The sequence below is a fragment of the Rhinopithecus roxellana genome, chromosome 12, assembly GCF_007565055.1.
Source record: "Rhinopithecus roxellana isolate Shanxi Qingling chromosome 12, ASM756505v1, whole genome shotgun sequence".
NCBI classification, from domain to species: Eukaryota; Metazoa; Chordata; class Mammalia; order Primates; family Cercopithecidae; genus Rhinopithecus; species Rhinopithecus roxellana.
This window is the reverse complement of record NC_044560.1, coordinates 70,856,261-70,872,607: the sequence shown is the minus strand read 5'-3', so window position 1 is coordinate 70,872,607 and position 16,347 is coordinate 70,856,261. Positions and strand designations below refer to the sequence as shown.

General features: G+C 41.0%; 1 protein-coding gene across 1 annotated transcript in view; it reads left to right on the top strand.

The window, feature by feature from the left end:
• GTF2B (general transcription factor IIB) overlaps nucleotides 1-16,347 on the top strand; it is a 41,677-nt gene that overhangs the window by 19,545 nt on the left and 5,785 nt on the right. Inside the window, exons 3-5 of the mRNA XM_010360796.2 lie at nucleotides 9,665-9,798; nucleotides 13,551-13,697; nucleotides 13,826-13,955. Coding sequence (XP_010359098.1) covers nucleotides 9,665-9,798; nucleotides 13,551-13,697; nucleotides 13,826-13,955 — 411 coding nt within the window. The remainder of the gene's footprint in view (nucleotides 1-9,664; nucleotides 9,799-13,550; nucleotides 13,698-13,825; nucleotides 13,956-16,347) is intronic.

The following is a 16,347-nucleotide window of genomic DNA, read 5'->3' as shown; positions in this document are numbered from 1 at the left end:
AATAAGGATATCTTATCAAAAAGATAGGAGGAGCTTGGGTCATACTAGCCTAGGACTATTAAGTGTGGACTGTTAACATGAGAAACTTCTATCTTAAGTCACTACTATTTTTTATTTAATTATAGCAACCCTACCTGTATATCCTTCCTTAAAAAATTCTGGAATCCTGGCCAGATGCGGTGGCTCACCCCTGTCATCCCAGAACTTTGGGAGGCCGAGGCGGGCAGATCACGAGGTCAGGAGTTTGAGACCAGCCTGACTAACATGGTGAAACCTTGTCTCTACTGAAAATACAAAAATTAGCTGGGCATTAGCTGGGCGTGGTGGTGTGTGCCTGTAATCCCAGCTACTTAGAAGGCTGAGGCAGGAGAATTGCTTGAACCCAGGAGGTGGAAGTTACAGTGAGCCGAGATAGTGCCACTGCACACCAGCCTGGGTGACACAGCGAGACTCCGTCTCAAAAAAAAAAAAAACCAAAAAAAACAACATGGAATCCTGTGGGAAGTTTCTCGTTTGGGTCATCTATTAGTCTGTTAGGGACTGTGCTACTGCCCAGAGAGACTGAGAGTACTGGTGGTAGTGACGTTGGAAGATTTTCTGGATTGGATTGGATTGACAGTTCTTTATTATAGATAGAATGAATAAGCTTAAAAATCAATATGAGGCTTATGAATATAAAACTATAATAAAGAGAAACAGGGATCCTATGGACTTGGCAGAAAACTGTGCCCATAACATAGTTTAATTACTCAGAGAAAGTTACAGAAACCAATGTGATCAATGAGCTAAAGGGTCCATTATTGAAATATTATGGAAGATTTATATTAAATGTCAGGAAAAAGTAACACAGCACAAGGAGACCAACACGATAAAACTGGTTTTTAGGCACTAATTGGCAGACTTAACACTCTAAAAAACTAAATCAGTAAAGCAGAGAACAAACCTGAGACACACCCACAGTGTGCAAGACGACAAGATATCTATTAGGTTAGTAAGATAAGGTACCCACTATGGTACTACTTGAAGATCCAGGTGAATAAAGTATTAAAGATAAAAGAGAAAAAAAACTTTACATTCCTAGCAGAAGAGCTCAGGGCTACAAATCAAGAATTGTGCACACCACTGGGGATTGCATCCTTTTAATATTTTAAAAATTATATTAATAGAAACTTGTAACCTACCACTTTCTTTCTTTTCTTTTTTTTTTTTTTTTTTTTTTTTTTGAAACAGAGTTTCGCTCTTGTTGCCCAGGCTGGAGTACAATGGCACGATCTCGGCTCACCGCAGCCTGCACCTCCCAGGTTCAAGCGATTCTCCTTCCTCAGCTTCTGAAGTAGCTGGGGTTGCAGGCATGCAGCACCACGCCCGGCTAATTTTGTATTTTTAGTACAGACTGGGTTTCACCATCTTGGTCAGGCTGGTCTCAAACTCCTGACCTCAGGTGATCCACTCACCTTGGCCTCCCAAAGTGCTGTGATTACAAGCGTGAGCCACCACACCGGGCCTAAAAAGTTACTTTCAAAGGACCTAAATCATGTTGACAGATTACTTCTCTGTGACAGTTGCTGAAATACAATGAAGTTATCCCTAATTCTTCAGTTTGTCATTTGGTACAAAAAGGAAGCCATAGAACAATCTTCTGAGCCAGACGCAATGGCTCATGCCTGTAAATCCCAGTACTTTGGGGGACTGAGGTGGGTGGATCACCAGAGGTCAGCAGTTTGAGTCCAGCCTGGCCAACGTGGTGAAACCCTGTCTCTACTAAAAATACAAAAAATTAGCCGGGTGTGGTAGTGGATGCCTGTAATCCCGGCTACCCAGGAGGCTGAGTTAGGAGAACTGCTTGAACCTACAAGGCAAAGGTTGCCGCCAGCCAAGATCCAGCCTGGCCAACAAGAGCAAATCTCCATTTCAAAAATAATAATAAATAAAAAGAGCAATCTTTTATAGGGATTTATACATAAATCTCCAAAAATACAGTGCCAAATTATCTTTGTTAATTGTCGCTTGAAACAGCACTAATGACTATTCGCTTAACATTCTTGGTTCTCCTTTAGGGTATATGATGTAATTGTATTTCTACCCTTTGAAGCATGACCACTTGACTGGCTTTGGCCAGTGGCATGTGAGTGGAAATGTTAGTGTCACTTTTGGTCAGAAGCCATTATGAAGTCTGTGTATAATTTCCCACATTCCCTTCCCCATCCATGGTAACTGGCAATATCTCAGGTGATAAAGATCCTGTCACCTTGAATAAGGATGGTGTAAGAAGCTTCCAGCTATCCCTTTATAGACATGTAATGTGAATAAGAAATAAACCTTCATTTTAAGCCACTGAACTTTAAAAATTGTTCCTCCAGTATAACTTGATTTATCCTAACACATAAGTATTAAAGTATAATAAATCTCAAACAATTGTGGTTAGCTTTTTACAACATAAGACACAGTGGCTGGGCACGGTGGCTCACACCTGTAGTCCCAGCGCTTTGGGAGGCCAAGGCGGGAGAATCGCTTGAACCTGGGAGGCGGAGATTGCAGTGAGACAAGATCACACCACTGCAGTCCAGCCTGGGTGACTGAGTGAGACTCAGTCTCAAAAATAAATAAATAAATAAATAAATAAATAAATAAATAAATACAGTGTGTAAGAAACACAGGGGTCTGATAGGAAGACAGACATTTAATAAACTCAACACTTACTCCTATTTAAGGTACTTAAGAGTAGAATAATGCTTTAATAGACTGTTTCAGTTGTATGCATAATGTTGAAATGTTTCAGTTTAAAATGAAGAGCATTATTTTGAAAGTTTTGACTAGTAATTTAGATATAAAATATAAATGAAAGTTAAGCATTGGAAATGGAATGTGGTTTTTTTGGAATATGTTTTTTGCCACTGATGGGGTTCTATATCTAGAAGTCAAATTAAATTTAAAAAAATTAATAGTTATTAAAAGTGACTGAATGTAAGCATATAAAATATAGCAATTAGTAGTTAGAAAATGAGATTTTTAACATAAAAAATCTAGGTCTAGTCTTAAGCATGGCATACATAATACTTTGAAATCTGCAAGAAGACCTTGAGGAAAGAGTATTCCCTTGTTGAAGAAGATAAGAATTGTTCTGTGATTCCCAAAATAATATATAGATTTGGTGTCATTTAATTCAAAATCAGTAGTATATTGGTGGGAATGAGTTTTTAATTTTTAATTTATTGAGCTGTAATTGCATACCATAAAACATAGTTTGAATTTTGACAGTGCATGTACTGGTGTAACCCACACCCTAATCAAGATATAGAGACTGTTTCCCTCACCTTAGAAGTCATTTTGGCAGCTGGGCGTGGTGGCTTGTGCCTGTAATCCCAGCACTTTGGGAGGCCGAGACAGACTGATCACAAGGTCAGGAATTTGAGACCAGCCTGGCCAACACCGTGAAACCCCGTCTCTACTAAAAATACAAAGTTTAGCCAGATGTGAAGGTAGGCGCCTGTAATCCCAGCTACTCGGGAGGCTGAGGCAGGAGAATTGCTTGAACCTGGGAGGCAGAGGTTGCAGTGAGTCGAAATTGTGCCACCGCACACCAGCATGGGTGACAGAGTGAGACTCCAGTTGGGGGGGGGGAGCGGGGAAAGAAGTCATTTTATGCCACTTGCCAGTCACTCCCACCCAGCAATAGCCGTGGAACTGATTTCTGTTCTCATAGATTATTTTCCCGTTTTTTCAACTTCACTTGAATGAAATCATACAGTATGAACTATTTTGTGACTGACATTTTTGGTTTGAAATAATTTCAAAAAAATTTCAAAAAGTTTTGAGATATATTTGTTATTGCATGTGTGAGTAGTTTATTTACTGAAGAATATTCCATTGTGCACATTTTTCTGTTGATGGGTTGTTTCTAAGGGGGAATACACTCACTCCATCCCTCAGTGTCCGTGGGGGACTAGTTCCAGGACCTCCCTTGCATACCAAAATTCGCAGATGCTCTAGTCTCTGATACAAAATGATGTAGTATTTGCCTATGCACATCCTCCCATATACTTTAAATCAGCTCTAGATTACTTCTGTAGCGTAAATGTATGTAAATAGTTGTTTATACTGTGCTCAGGGAATAATAGCAAGAAAAAAATGTCTGTACATGTTCAGTACAGGCGTATTTTTTCCCCAAATGTTTTCAGTCTGTGGTTGGTTGAATCCGTGGATGCAGAATACACAGATACAGAAGGCCAGTTGTACTTAAGAATGGAATTGCCAGATTGTAAGACAGGTGACAAAGTGACTAAACCACTTAAAACTGGTGCAAGTGATTTTTGACAAGTATTCTCGGTTTCTTCTTGAAAAATAAAGAGATGGAATTTGTATTCTCTTCAGAATATGGTAAAATGTTTTAGTTAATACCCTTTAGACACCACACTAATATATGGATTGAGAGCTATACATGTGTGAAATACATAAATACACATATTGGGTGTGTTTACTTTTTTGGATGGGGAACTTGATTAAAAGTGTTAAAGATCACACTCTAGATGGAGGGAGGAGTTGTGCATATAAATGTATTATAGTAGTGTAAGTTTTCTTTGATACTGTAAATCTTCACATAGACTACAGTGTGTGGTTAAGAAGGAAACTAGTGGAAGTTCATATGTTTCTCGGTTTCTAGAACATTAAAGGATATGTGAAGTTTTGTGTATTTGCTAATTGGCTGACTTCTTCCTTTTCAAAAGTTGATTATAGATTATACCCAGGCATGGCTGCCTTGTACCACTTAGCCCTAGAAAAAATTTTGTCTTGCAGCTTTCTTCCAGAGCAACTTTTAAAAATACTACTCCATTTAGATTTTCTTCAAATGAAAATTCTTTATTCTATTTTTTTTCTGAATGGACTTGCCCTGTTTCCTGTTACTCATGCACTTAATCTGCTGGACTAGTTGTAGTTGCATGGTATGCTAATTGAGTTATTTTGGAAACTTCATTCCTTATGAATGCTCTTTTGAGTTGTTAAATATAAAAAGAGGTAATGGTTCTTAGCACAAACCACAGATTCTTGAACGAGTCATTTAGATCATTCCTATGTATGTGGAAAAATTACATCACCACCCAGTGTTGTGTTTTGTATTTATACTATACTACCTTAAAATAATCCATCTTAAAAAAAATAAAAAATCCATCTTGTCTTTATAAAAACAATATAAAGCAGGCAGCAAATGGAGCTCATGGTAAAGTATTTCAGAAAACGCTATGAAATGAAGCATCTTAGCTAACTAATGGTTTATCTTTAGATTTCTAGACAGACTTTAAAGGTGTGGGCATACCTTCTGCCTTTTCACTTATGCCATTCTCTTGATACATTCGTATATGTTAATAAAAATATTGCAAGTTACTGAAATGACATTTGATGATTTTTTTTTTAGCTTAAAATTTAGTAAATAACTCTGGGTTTGAAGGCCACAGTGATTTTTGTTCTGTGCGTGTTTGTGTTTTTATTTTGGGAAATAGTAAAGTTAGATTGTCTTTTCTCTCTTTGAAAACATAAGTGCGGCCGGGTGCGGTGGCTCAAGCCTGTAATCCCAGCACTTTGGGAGGCTGAGACGGGCAGATCACGAGATCAGGAGATCGAGACTATCCTGGCTAACACGGTGAAACCCCGTCTCTACTAAAAATACAAAAAACTAGCTGGGCGAGGTAGCGGGCGCCTGTAGTCCCAGCTACTCTGGAGGCTGAGGCAGGAGAATGGCGTAAACCCGGGAGGCGGAGCTTGCAGTGAGCTGAGATCCGGCCACTGCACTCCAGCCCGGGCGACAGAGCCAGACTCCGTCTCAAAAAAAAAAAAAAAGAAAACATAAGTGCATGGGAACACCATGGTATCACTTTAATTGGTGGATGCTATTAAAGGGACTAAATTCTGTCTAAAAATACTGTGCTGGTGCTTATAAATTTAGTGAAAAGAGCTTGCCATGAAACAGGCACAATATCTAAATTTTAGGAAAACATATAGGTGCATACATATATGAACGAAAAACACAGAGCATATATGAAAATATAATGTTCGTCACTGGGTATTGGGAATGCAGGTAATTTTTTTTTCTAACATATCTTTTAGTGAGCAAGTATTTTCTAAAAAGGAAGAAAACGTGATCTCTTTGGTGTGATCTCTTTGAGACATGGATTTGTTGGTGAATAGTACTCACTGCACAGTGGTTTGGTAAGGTTTCAGTGCACGATGACAATTTGATACTTTTAAGTACCTTTTTAAAATCTGTGTAATTCACATTACTTCCTAAGTTTAGTGATGTTTATTATGAGGAAGAGGGAATAGAGAAATCCTTGTAATGCCATCCATCTAATGCTTTTCTCCTTGTTTAGGGCCACCTCCTCAATGTGATGTATTAAAATTGCCTTCTAACTTACCGCCCTGCTTCTGCCTTCATTGCCTGTTCTCATTGCATGCAGGGATGGCAGATGGGAACTCTGCCTCTAATCTCAATCCCTTTGTAATGTGGCCACATGGTAGTGCAACTGATAATCCACTTTTACCTTGGTGATTCAGCTGTTTAAAGAAAAGTTTTTCTGTTGCGTGCGGTGGCTCACCCCTGTAATCCCAGCACTTGGGGAGGCCGAGGTGAGTGGATCGCTTGACTAGTCTAGGTAACATGGGCAAAACCATGTCTACAAGAAATACAAAGATTAGCCAGGCATTAGTGGTGCATATCTGTAGCTGCTCAGGAGGCTACGGTGGAACTATTGCTTGAGCCTGGGAGGCAAAGGCTGCAGTGAGCCGAAATTGCACCACTATACTCAAGCCTGGGCGACAGAGCGAGACCCTGTCTGAAAAATAAAAAGAAAGAAAAAAGAAACATTTTGTCAGAGGCTTCAGGAATGAGTCATTCTCTTGAGCATTTGCTTACTTTCGACAGGGTCTCACTCACCCAGGCTGGAGTGCAGTGGTGTAATCACGGCTCCCTGCTCCCTGCAGCCTCAACCTCCTGGGCTCAGGTGATCCTCCCACCTCAGCCTCCCTACAGGCATGTGCCACCACGCTCAGCTAATTTGTTTTTGTATTTTTTTGTAGAGACAGGGTTTCACCATGTTGCCCAAGCTGGTCTCGAACTCCTGGGCTCAAGTGATTTTCCTGCCTCAGCCTCCCAAAGTGCTAAGATTACAGGCGTGAACCACAAGTGATTTTCCTACCTCAGCCTCCCAAAGTGCTAAGATTACAGGCGTGAACCACAAGTGATTTTCCTGCCTCAGCCTCCCAAAGTGCTAAGATTACAGGCGTGAACCACAAGTGATTTTCCTGCCTCAGCCTCCCAGAGTGCTAAGATTACAGGCGTGAACCACTATGCCTGGCCTTTTCTTAAATCTATCACTAAGATTAAATTACATGATCACTATACTGTGGTTGTTAATGAGCATTTAAATTAGTTTTTATATACAAAATTAAAAAGTTAGCATGGTCTAGGTGGAATTCCTTCTGTTTTCTCTGTTCTTTGCTGTCCTCCTGATCAAGTACTTAGCAGAGCACTTGGAAACTTTTAAAGTCTTCTATGGAGATTAATGTTTTTGTTTTGTTATTTGGGTTTTGTTTTTTTTTTTATTTGAGACGGAATTTCGCTCTTGTTGCCCTCTTGTTGTGATCTCGGCTCACCACATCCTCCGCCTCCTGGGTTCAAGCAGTTCTGCCTCAGCCTCCTGAGTAGCTGGGATTACCAGCATGCACCACCACGCCCAGCTATTTTGTATTTTTAGTAGAGACAGGGTTTCTCCATGTTCGTCAGACTGGTCTCGAACTCCCAACCTCAGGTGATCTGCCCGCCTGGACCTCCCAAAGTGCTGGGATTACAGGCATGTGCCACCATGACCAGCTAATTTTGTATTTTTAGTAGAGACAGGGTTTCTCCATCTTGGTCAGGCTGGTCTCAAACTCCTGACCTCAGGTGATCCGCCTGCCTTGGCCTCCCAAAGTGCTGAGATTACAGGCATGAGCCACTGCGCCCGGCCGGAGATTAATGTTTTAAACTGATGCCTCTCCCTTATCTTCCCCACAAAAAAGGAGAAACTCAGAATATTTGCTATCTTTCTAATTTTCATAGCAGTAAATAGCGAATATTGAGCACTTAGTACTACTTTTTAAACACTTTACATGCACTATAATGGGTATTATAATAGCTTATTTAATCTTTATAATCTTTAAAATATGAGGTTAAGGAGAATTTTAGAGCTGAGGTAATAAAGACATAGAAATGAAGTAATATTCTAAGGCTAAGCAGCAAAGGGCAGAGTTCACACTCTTGACTATTATATTAATTGACTGTTAATACCATAACTCTAAATGCTGCAGTAACTGGTTTCTGCCATTTGTTTCTGCTTGCTGTGTATACACAAAGATGAAATGGTCTGGTTCCTTCCTACTTTCAGCTTCATCACAATTCACTGAAAAAGCTCATGTTTTATAATTGGAGTGTAGAACAGACTCTGATGTGCATTTCAGTTCTAGCTATGTGATCTTAGGCTAGTTCATCGTATTTGTAAAGTGGCAGTAAAAGTGGTACCTCCCTTGATAATACTGTGAAGATTGAGAACATGTACAAAAGGGCACAATGAGGAGCGTGTGTAAGTGTTCAGTGTTAACTTTTGACTACTCTGAAGGTATTGCCAGACATTGAGATTTCTCACCAAAACAGTAATAATACGGTTTACTTGTGTCTGCTTTTTTTTGACATGATGTATTTAGATGCTGCCTCTTTGCTTAAAGAGAAAAGTTTGCCTACCAGGCTTTCTTCTTACTGATTCTAGGCTTGAAGTTTATTCTGTATAAATTATATCTAGGCTTGAAGTTTATTCTGTATAAATTATTTGGCCACATATATTTTTCATCAAATTGTTACTTTGGGCCGGGCGCGGTGGCTCAAGCCTGTAATCCTGGCACTTTGGGAGGCCGAGACGGGCGGATCATGAGGTCAGGAGATAGAAACCATCCTGGCTAACATGGTGAAACCCCGTCTCTACTAAAAAATACAAAAAACTAGCCGGGCGCGGTGGCGGGTGCCTGTAGTCCCAGCTACTCAGGAGGCTGAGGCAGGAGAATGGCATAAACCCGGGAGGTGGAGCTTGCAGTGAGCTGAGATCCGGCCACTGCACTCCAGCCTGGGCGACAGAGCGAGACTCCGTCTCAAAAAAAAAGAAAAGAAAAAAAAATTGTTACTTTGAAACAGAAGCTTAGGCTTATTTTCTGCAAAGCATTTCCCGCCAAAACTTAGTGATGTTTTAATATGAAATTATTTGCATTAATACCATTCTAAAAAATGTTTTCTGGTTTTTTTCCCATGGCTGTTGCAAATTTTGTGCAAAATCTGGTTCTTAATCATCATTACAATGGTTTGCCTTTGCCTCACATATGAATAGCTGTACTTTGCCACTTTTGACATTCTTTTTCTTCCAAGAGTTAGAATATCATAGCATAATGTTTCAAGAGGATTATTGTTAGACTGGCACAATAGTTAAAGGAATGCTTTAGGACAAATGTCTGAAATGTGATATTTGAGCTAGATCCTAGATGTCCATGTGGAGATTTCCTGGGAATAAAATGGCTTAGTTGGGCATTGGACAGTGTAGTTAAGTAAACCTTATCTTGACAAAATGATTCAGGTATGTGCTTATATTCTTAGGTGACCGGGTTATCGATGTGGGATCTGAATGGCGAACTTTCAGCAATGACAAAGCAACAAAAGATCCATCTCGAGTTGGAGATTCTCAGAATCCTCTTCTGAGTGATGGAGATTTGTCTACCATGATTGGCAAGGTAATAAGTCCATTTGGCGGGAAATACCAATTGCAGAATGACCATAGACCTGAGAGTTTGGGAACTTTGCAAAAGTGTGTCACTGCACCAGTGGGGACTCTTGACCTGTCCAATAAGATTTGCCAGTAATATCATTGTGAATGATGGCTAACTTGTGTGTGTATTCCATCCTAAAGTGGGGAAGACTTTTAAATCAAATTAAATCCAAATTAAATCGAAATTACAGGGACTTTATATCAGGCCTTTTTTTCATAAATCACATTTTGTATACACACAAAAAATGAGTGTAGTGTGGCCTTCATGAGTTAATATTGATATATTCTTTGAATATCAAGAATGTCTCCTCGGCTGGGCATGGTGGCTCACGCCTGCAATCCCAGCACTTTGGGAGGCCAAGGTGGGTGGAGATCAGGAGTTCAAGACCAGCCTGGCCAAGATGGCGAAACCCCGTCTCTACTAAAAATACAAAAATTAGCCGGGTATGGTGGTGGGCGCCTGAAATCCCAGCTACTCAGGAGGGCTGAGGCAGAGAATTGCTTGAACCCGGGAGGCAGAGGTTGCAGTGAGCCGAGATCGCGCCACTGTGCTCCAGGCTAGGTGACAGAGAGAGACTCCATCTTTAAAGAAAAAAAAAGACAAAAGGAAAACTTGTCTGGGCAACAGGCTAGAGTACAATGGTATAATCAAAGCTCACTGCACACTCAAAACTCCTGGGCTCCAGTGATCCTCCTTCCCTGACCTCCCAAGTAGTTAGGACTACAGGCGCATACCACCACACCTGGCTAATTTATATATTTTTAAATTTTTTTGGCCAGGCTCGGTGGCTCACGCCTGTAATCCCAGCACTTTAGGAGGCTGAGGCAGGCAGATAGCTTGAGGTCAAGAGTTTGAGACCAGCCTGGCCAACACAGTGAAACCTCACCTCTACTAAAAATACAAAAAAAGTTGCCAGGCGTGGTGGCGGGCGCCTGTAATTCCAGCTACTCAGGAGGCTGAGACAGGAGAATTGCTTGAACCCAGGAGTTGGAGGTTGCAGTGAGCCGAGATCACGCCACTGCACTCCAGCCTGGGTGACAGAGTGAGACTCTTTTCCAGGCAGGTCTTGAACTCCTGGTCTTAAGCAATCCTCCTGCCTCAGGCTCCCAAAGCGCTGGGATTACAGGCATGAGTTACCATGCCGAACCCTACATAGCCTGTTTTGTTTTTGAGACAGGGTCTAACACTGTCGCTCAGGTGGGAGTGCGATAGCATGATCTCAGTTCACTGCAACCTCCCCCTCCCAGGCTGAAGTGATCCTTCTGCCTCAGCCTCCCAAGTAGCTGGGACCACAGGTGTGGGCCACTACACCTGGCTAATTTTTTTTATTTTTTTGTAGAGACAAAGTTTCACCATGTTGCCCAGGCTGGTCCCAATTCTTGGGCTCAAGTGATCCACCCACCTCAGCCTCCCAAGGTGCTGGAATTACAGGTGTGAGCCACCATCCGTGGCCAAGATAGAAATATATTTAGGCTGCTAGATTTATCACATGATAAATTTCTATGTGTACTTGGACATATTTTTCGACTTTCTATTTTTTCCTGTCCTGGTCCAGTTAGTCAAATGCCGTACCACGCTGTTCTAATATACAGTAGCACTAGTTTTCCCTCATTGCTCTTCTTTTTCAGCATTTTCTTCACTAGTGTTTTCCATTTAAAGGTTAAGTTTGTTTTATTTTTTAAAAAAGTTTAGGTTTGTTCACTTGCAATTTTTGTACCTTTGGAGTTGATCATATGATTTTCCTCCTTAGCTCTATTAATATGATGTTTTATATTAGATTCTTTAATATATTTGTGGAACAGTCTCCACTTGGTTGATATTACTGCCTTTTAATACACTGTTGGATTCTGTTTTCTGTGGAGTTTTTTGGTTTTTTTCTTTTGAGACAGGGTCTCATTCTGTCACCCAGTCTGGAGTGAAGTGATGTGATCATAGCTAACTGCAGCCTCAAACTCCCAGGCTTAAGTGACCCTCCTGCCTCAGCCTCCCAAGTAGCTGATACCACAGGCGTGCGCCACCACACTCTGCCTGTTTTGTTTTGTTTTGTTTTTCTGAGACGGAGTTTCATTCTTGTCACCTAGGCTGGAGTGCAATGACGTGATCTCAGCTCACCACAACCACCTCAAGTCATTCTCCTGCCTCAGCCTCCCAAGTAGCTGGGATTACAGGCATGTGCCTCCATGCCTGGCTAATTTTGTACTTTTAGTAGAGGCAGGGTTTCTCTGTGATGGTCAGGCTGGTCTCAAACTTCCGACCTCAGGTGATCCGCCCGCCTCAGCCTCCTAAAGTGCCAGGATTACAGGCACGAGCCACCGCGCCCGGCCTGTTTTTTAATATTTAATGTTTTCACTGGGGTTTTGGTCAGATTCATTTGCAAATTGACATAGGGAAAATTGACTTCTTCATAATAAATCTTGTATTCAAAAACTCATAATGGGCCGGGCACGGTGGCTGAAGCCTGTAATCCCAGCACTTTGGGAGGCCAAGACGGGCGGATCACGAGGTCAGGAGATCGAGACCATTCTGGCTAACCCGGTGAAACCCCGTCTCTACTAAAAAATACAAAAAAAAAAAAAAAACTAGCCAGGCGAGGTGGCGGGCACCTGTAGTCCCAGCTACTCGAGAGGCTGAGGCAGGAGAATGGCGTAAACCCGGGAGGCGGAGCTTGAAGTGAGCCAAGATCCGGCCACTGCACTCCAGCCTGGGTGACAGAGCCAGACTCCGTCTCAAAAAAAAAAAAAAAAAAAAACTCATAATGCCTTTCCATTTCCTTAGGTATCTTGTGTGTCCTTCAGGAGATGTTTGAAAGTTTTCTTCATGAATATCTCACATGTTTCTCAAGTTTATTCCAAGATTTTTGTTGTTGTAATTGAAAAATTTTATTTTCTTGTCTTTTAACTGGTTGATTGTACTTATGAAGGGTATTCATTTCTATTTATTTTGACCTTGCTGCTTTAATGAATTATTTATAGCAGCTGTTTTTTAGTGATTTTCTTGCATACTCCAGGTGTATAAAGATACTATCTGCAAATAGTTTATCACCTCCTTTCCAATTTTGTATTTCCGATTTTTCTCTTGGTTAATTGGCTAGTTTTCCTGATCAGTGTTATAAAATGGTAGCAGTAGGAGGTGCGTTTGTCTTGTGATTTTGGTGATAATGCTGGTAATGTTTCTTCATTAATTGTACTGGCTTGGGCAGAGGAGAGGAGTTTTCTAACGTAAAGAAGTACTCATTTGTAGTGTCCTATGAGTTTTTATCAAAAATGAACTTTGAATTTTGTTCATTTGCCTTTTTAGCACCTTTGGAGATGATCATGATTTTTCTCCTTAGATCTAATAATATAATGTTTTACGTTATTTGATTATCTAATAATATCTTGTGGAACAATCTCCGGTTGGTCATGATATACTACCTTTTAATATGCTGTTGGATTCTGTTTTCTAGTATTTGATATTTTTTATCATATTTCTAAGTGAAATTAGACTTCCTTTTTCCATGGTTTTGTCAGGTTTTTGTATCATATTTCTATTTATACACTTTAAGCTTCACATTTTCTATGTTCTTGAACAGTTGTTAGAATTACATATTCCTTTAGTATAGATGGGCAGGATTTCTAGTCTATATAGAATCAGATCTTGTAAGTTATATTTTCATAGAAATTGTCCATTATTCATACTTTCCAAAACATTTTTTCATAGTTTTAACTGTTCTATAGGGTACAGGAGCTGCAAGTTTTGATGAATTTGGCAATTCTAAGTACCAGAATCGGAGAACAATGAGCAGTTCTGATCGGGCAATGATGAATGCATTCAAAGAAATCACTACCATGGCAGACAGAATCAATCTACCTCGAAATATAGTTGTAAGTTCTTGTCTACCTCCTTTAAGCCATTCTGGCATTGACTTTGCATAATTTAATGAACACGTAAAATTTTGATATTGCAGCTAATTAAATGACATAGAGTTAAACTTAGTTTCTCTGCTTTGAAGGATCGAACGAATAATTTATTCAAGCAAGTATATGAACAGAAGAGCCTGAAGGGAAGAGCTAATGATGCTATAGCTTCTGCTTGTCTCTATATTGCCTGTAGACAAGAAGGGGTTCCTAGGACATTTAAAGGTAAGTTTTTAGCTTTGTTTTTTTGTTGTTGTTGTTGTTTTGTTGTTGTTGGTTGGTTGGTTTGTTTGTTGAGATGGAGTCTCACTCTGTCACCCAGGCTGGAGTGCAGTGGTGCAATCGTGGCTCACTGCAACTTCCGCCTCCCATGTTCAAGCTATACTCCTGCCTCAGCTTCCTGAGTAGCTAGGATTACAGGCATGTGCCACCACACCTGGCTAACTTTTGTATTTTTAGTAGAGACGGGGTTTCGCCATGTTGGCCTTGCTGGTCTCGAACTTCTAACCTTAGGTGATCTCCCCGCTTTGGCCTCCCAAAGTGCTAGAATTAACAGGCGTGAGCCACTGTGCCCAGCCTAAAATAGCATTTTCTACATCATATTAAAGAAACAGACCAATGTCAGGCAGCTTTGACACTTAGAAGCTAAGTCATCTTTATTGTCACTACAGTAATCCACTTGAGCAACATTTGCCAGTGTCGACTTATTTTGTTCCTTGACAGCAAATTCATAGCATGTTCTTTTAAGCTGTTTTCCCATGTAGACTCATTTTAGTCCATGTAAGCCCACTATGTTCTTTGCTAGTGAGATCTTTTGATGGACTGTTATTTTGTGGGCTTTCAGGCCTGTAATGGTAAACCAAAGTAGGCCATTTACACATTTGGTTTACATGAAAACAGTTTCCATTTCTAGCACCGGTCTCTGTAGATGAGGGAGTCAAGCTTTAGAAAGTATCAGTGAAGGCCAGGTACGGTGAGTCACACCTGTAATCCCAGCACTTTGGGAGGCCGAGGTGGGAGGATCACCTGAGGTCAGGAGTTCGAGAGCAGCCTGGCCAATATGGTGAAACCCCGGCTCTACCAAAAATACAAAAATTAGCCAGGCATGGTGGTGCGCGCCTGTAATCCCAGCCACTCGGGAGGCGGAGGTTGCAGCAAGCCAAGATCGCACCACTGCACTCCAGCCTGGGCGACAGAGCAAGACTTCATCTCAAAAATAAATTTAAAAAAATTATCAGTGAAGTTTTTTCTCTTGAGGTATATTGTTTGCATTTTTACACTTCAGTTGGAGGCTTTGAAAGAACTGGTATTTTTCATACAGTTTGCAGTTACATGGGAATATGTAACAGTTTGTTCAGTGTTGCTCACTGACTTACACTACCAAAGCCAGTTTAGCTGAAGACTATACTTAACCCTTTATTCATCCAGTGAGTATTTATTTTTTATGTTTTCTTATGTAAAAGTGAAGAGGTGATGGCCTTTATCATCATCTTTTTTGTTGTTTTTATAACTAAAACAGAGCTTTTGTCAAATCTCTTCTGAAAGTGTATGGTGGTTGCATCTGGGAATAACAGGGTCAAATATTTTATCTCATCGAGCTATATAGCCCATAATTGCAGGGATTTTATGTACACATGACACTGTGTTGCATAAGAGGCATCCTTTAGCTTGAGTATTTTCTTTCAGCTCCTTGATAACGCTGCTTACAACAGGTTAATATATAAATATCAATTTTTCATTTAAAGAAATTTACTTGCAATGAATTAATCCTTAGAGCAGTTAATATTTTGAAAGATTAAGACCTAAATTTAGCCAGGCTCAGTGACTCACGCCTGTAATCTCAGCACTTTGTGAGGCCGAGGCAGGTAGATCACAAGGTGAGGGGTTCAAGACCAGCCTGGCCAAGATGGTGAAGCCTCATCTTTACTAAAAATACAAAAAAGGCCGGGCGCGGTGGCTCAAGCCTGTAATCCTAGCACTTTGGGAGGCCGAGACGGGCGGATCACAAGGTCAGGAGATTGAGACCATCCTCGCTAATATGGTGAAACCCCGTCTCTACTAAAAAATACAAAAAACTAGCCGGGCGAGGTGGCGGGCGCCTGTAGTCCCAGCTTCTTGGGAGGCTGAGGCAGGAGAATGGCGTAAACCCGGGGGGCGGAGCTTGCAGTGAGCTGAGATCCGGCCGCTGCACTCCAGCCTGGGCGACAGAGCAAGACTCCGTCTCAAAAAAAAAAAAAAAAAAAAAAATACAAAAAATTAGTCAGGTGCGGTGGCAGGCGCCTGTAATCCCAGCTACTCAGGAGGCGGGAGAATTGAATCGTTTGAACCCGGGGAGCAGAGGTTGCAGTGAGCTGAGATGGCATCACTGCACTCCAGCCTGGACGACAGAGTGAGACTTCATCTCAAAAAACAAACAAAAACCCTATATTTAAAGAGTGAAGAATATTAGGCCTGGCGCAGTGGCTCACGCCTGTAATCTCAGCACTTTGGGAGGCCGAGGCAGGAGGATCACCTGATGTCAGGAGTTCTAGACCAGCCTGGCCAACATAGTGAAACCCTGTCTCTACTAAAAATACAAAAGTTAGCCAGGTATGGTGGTGTGTGCCTGTAGTCTCAG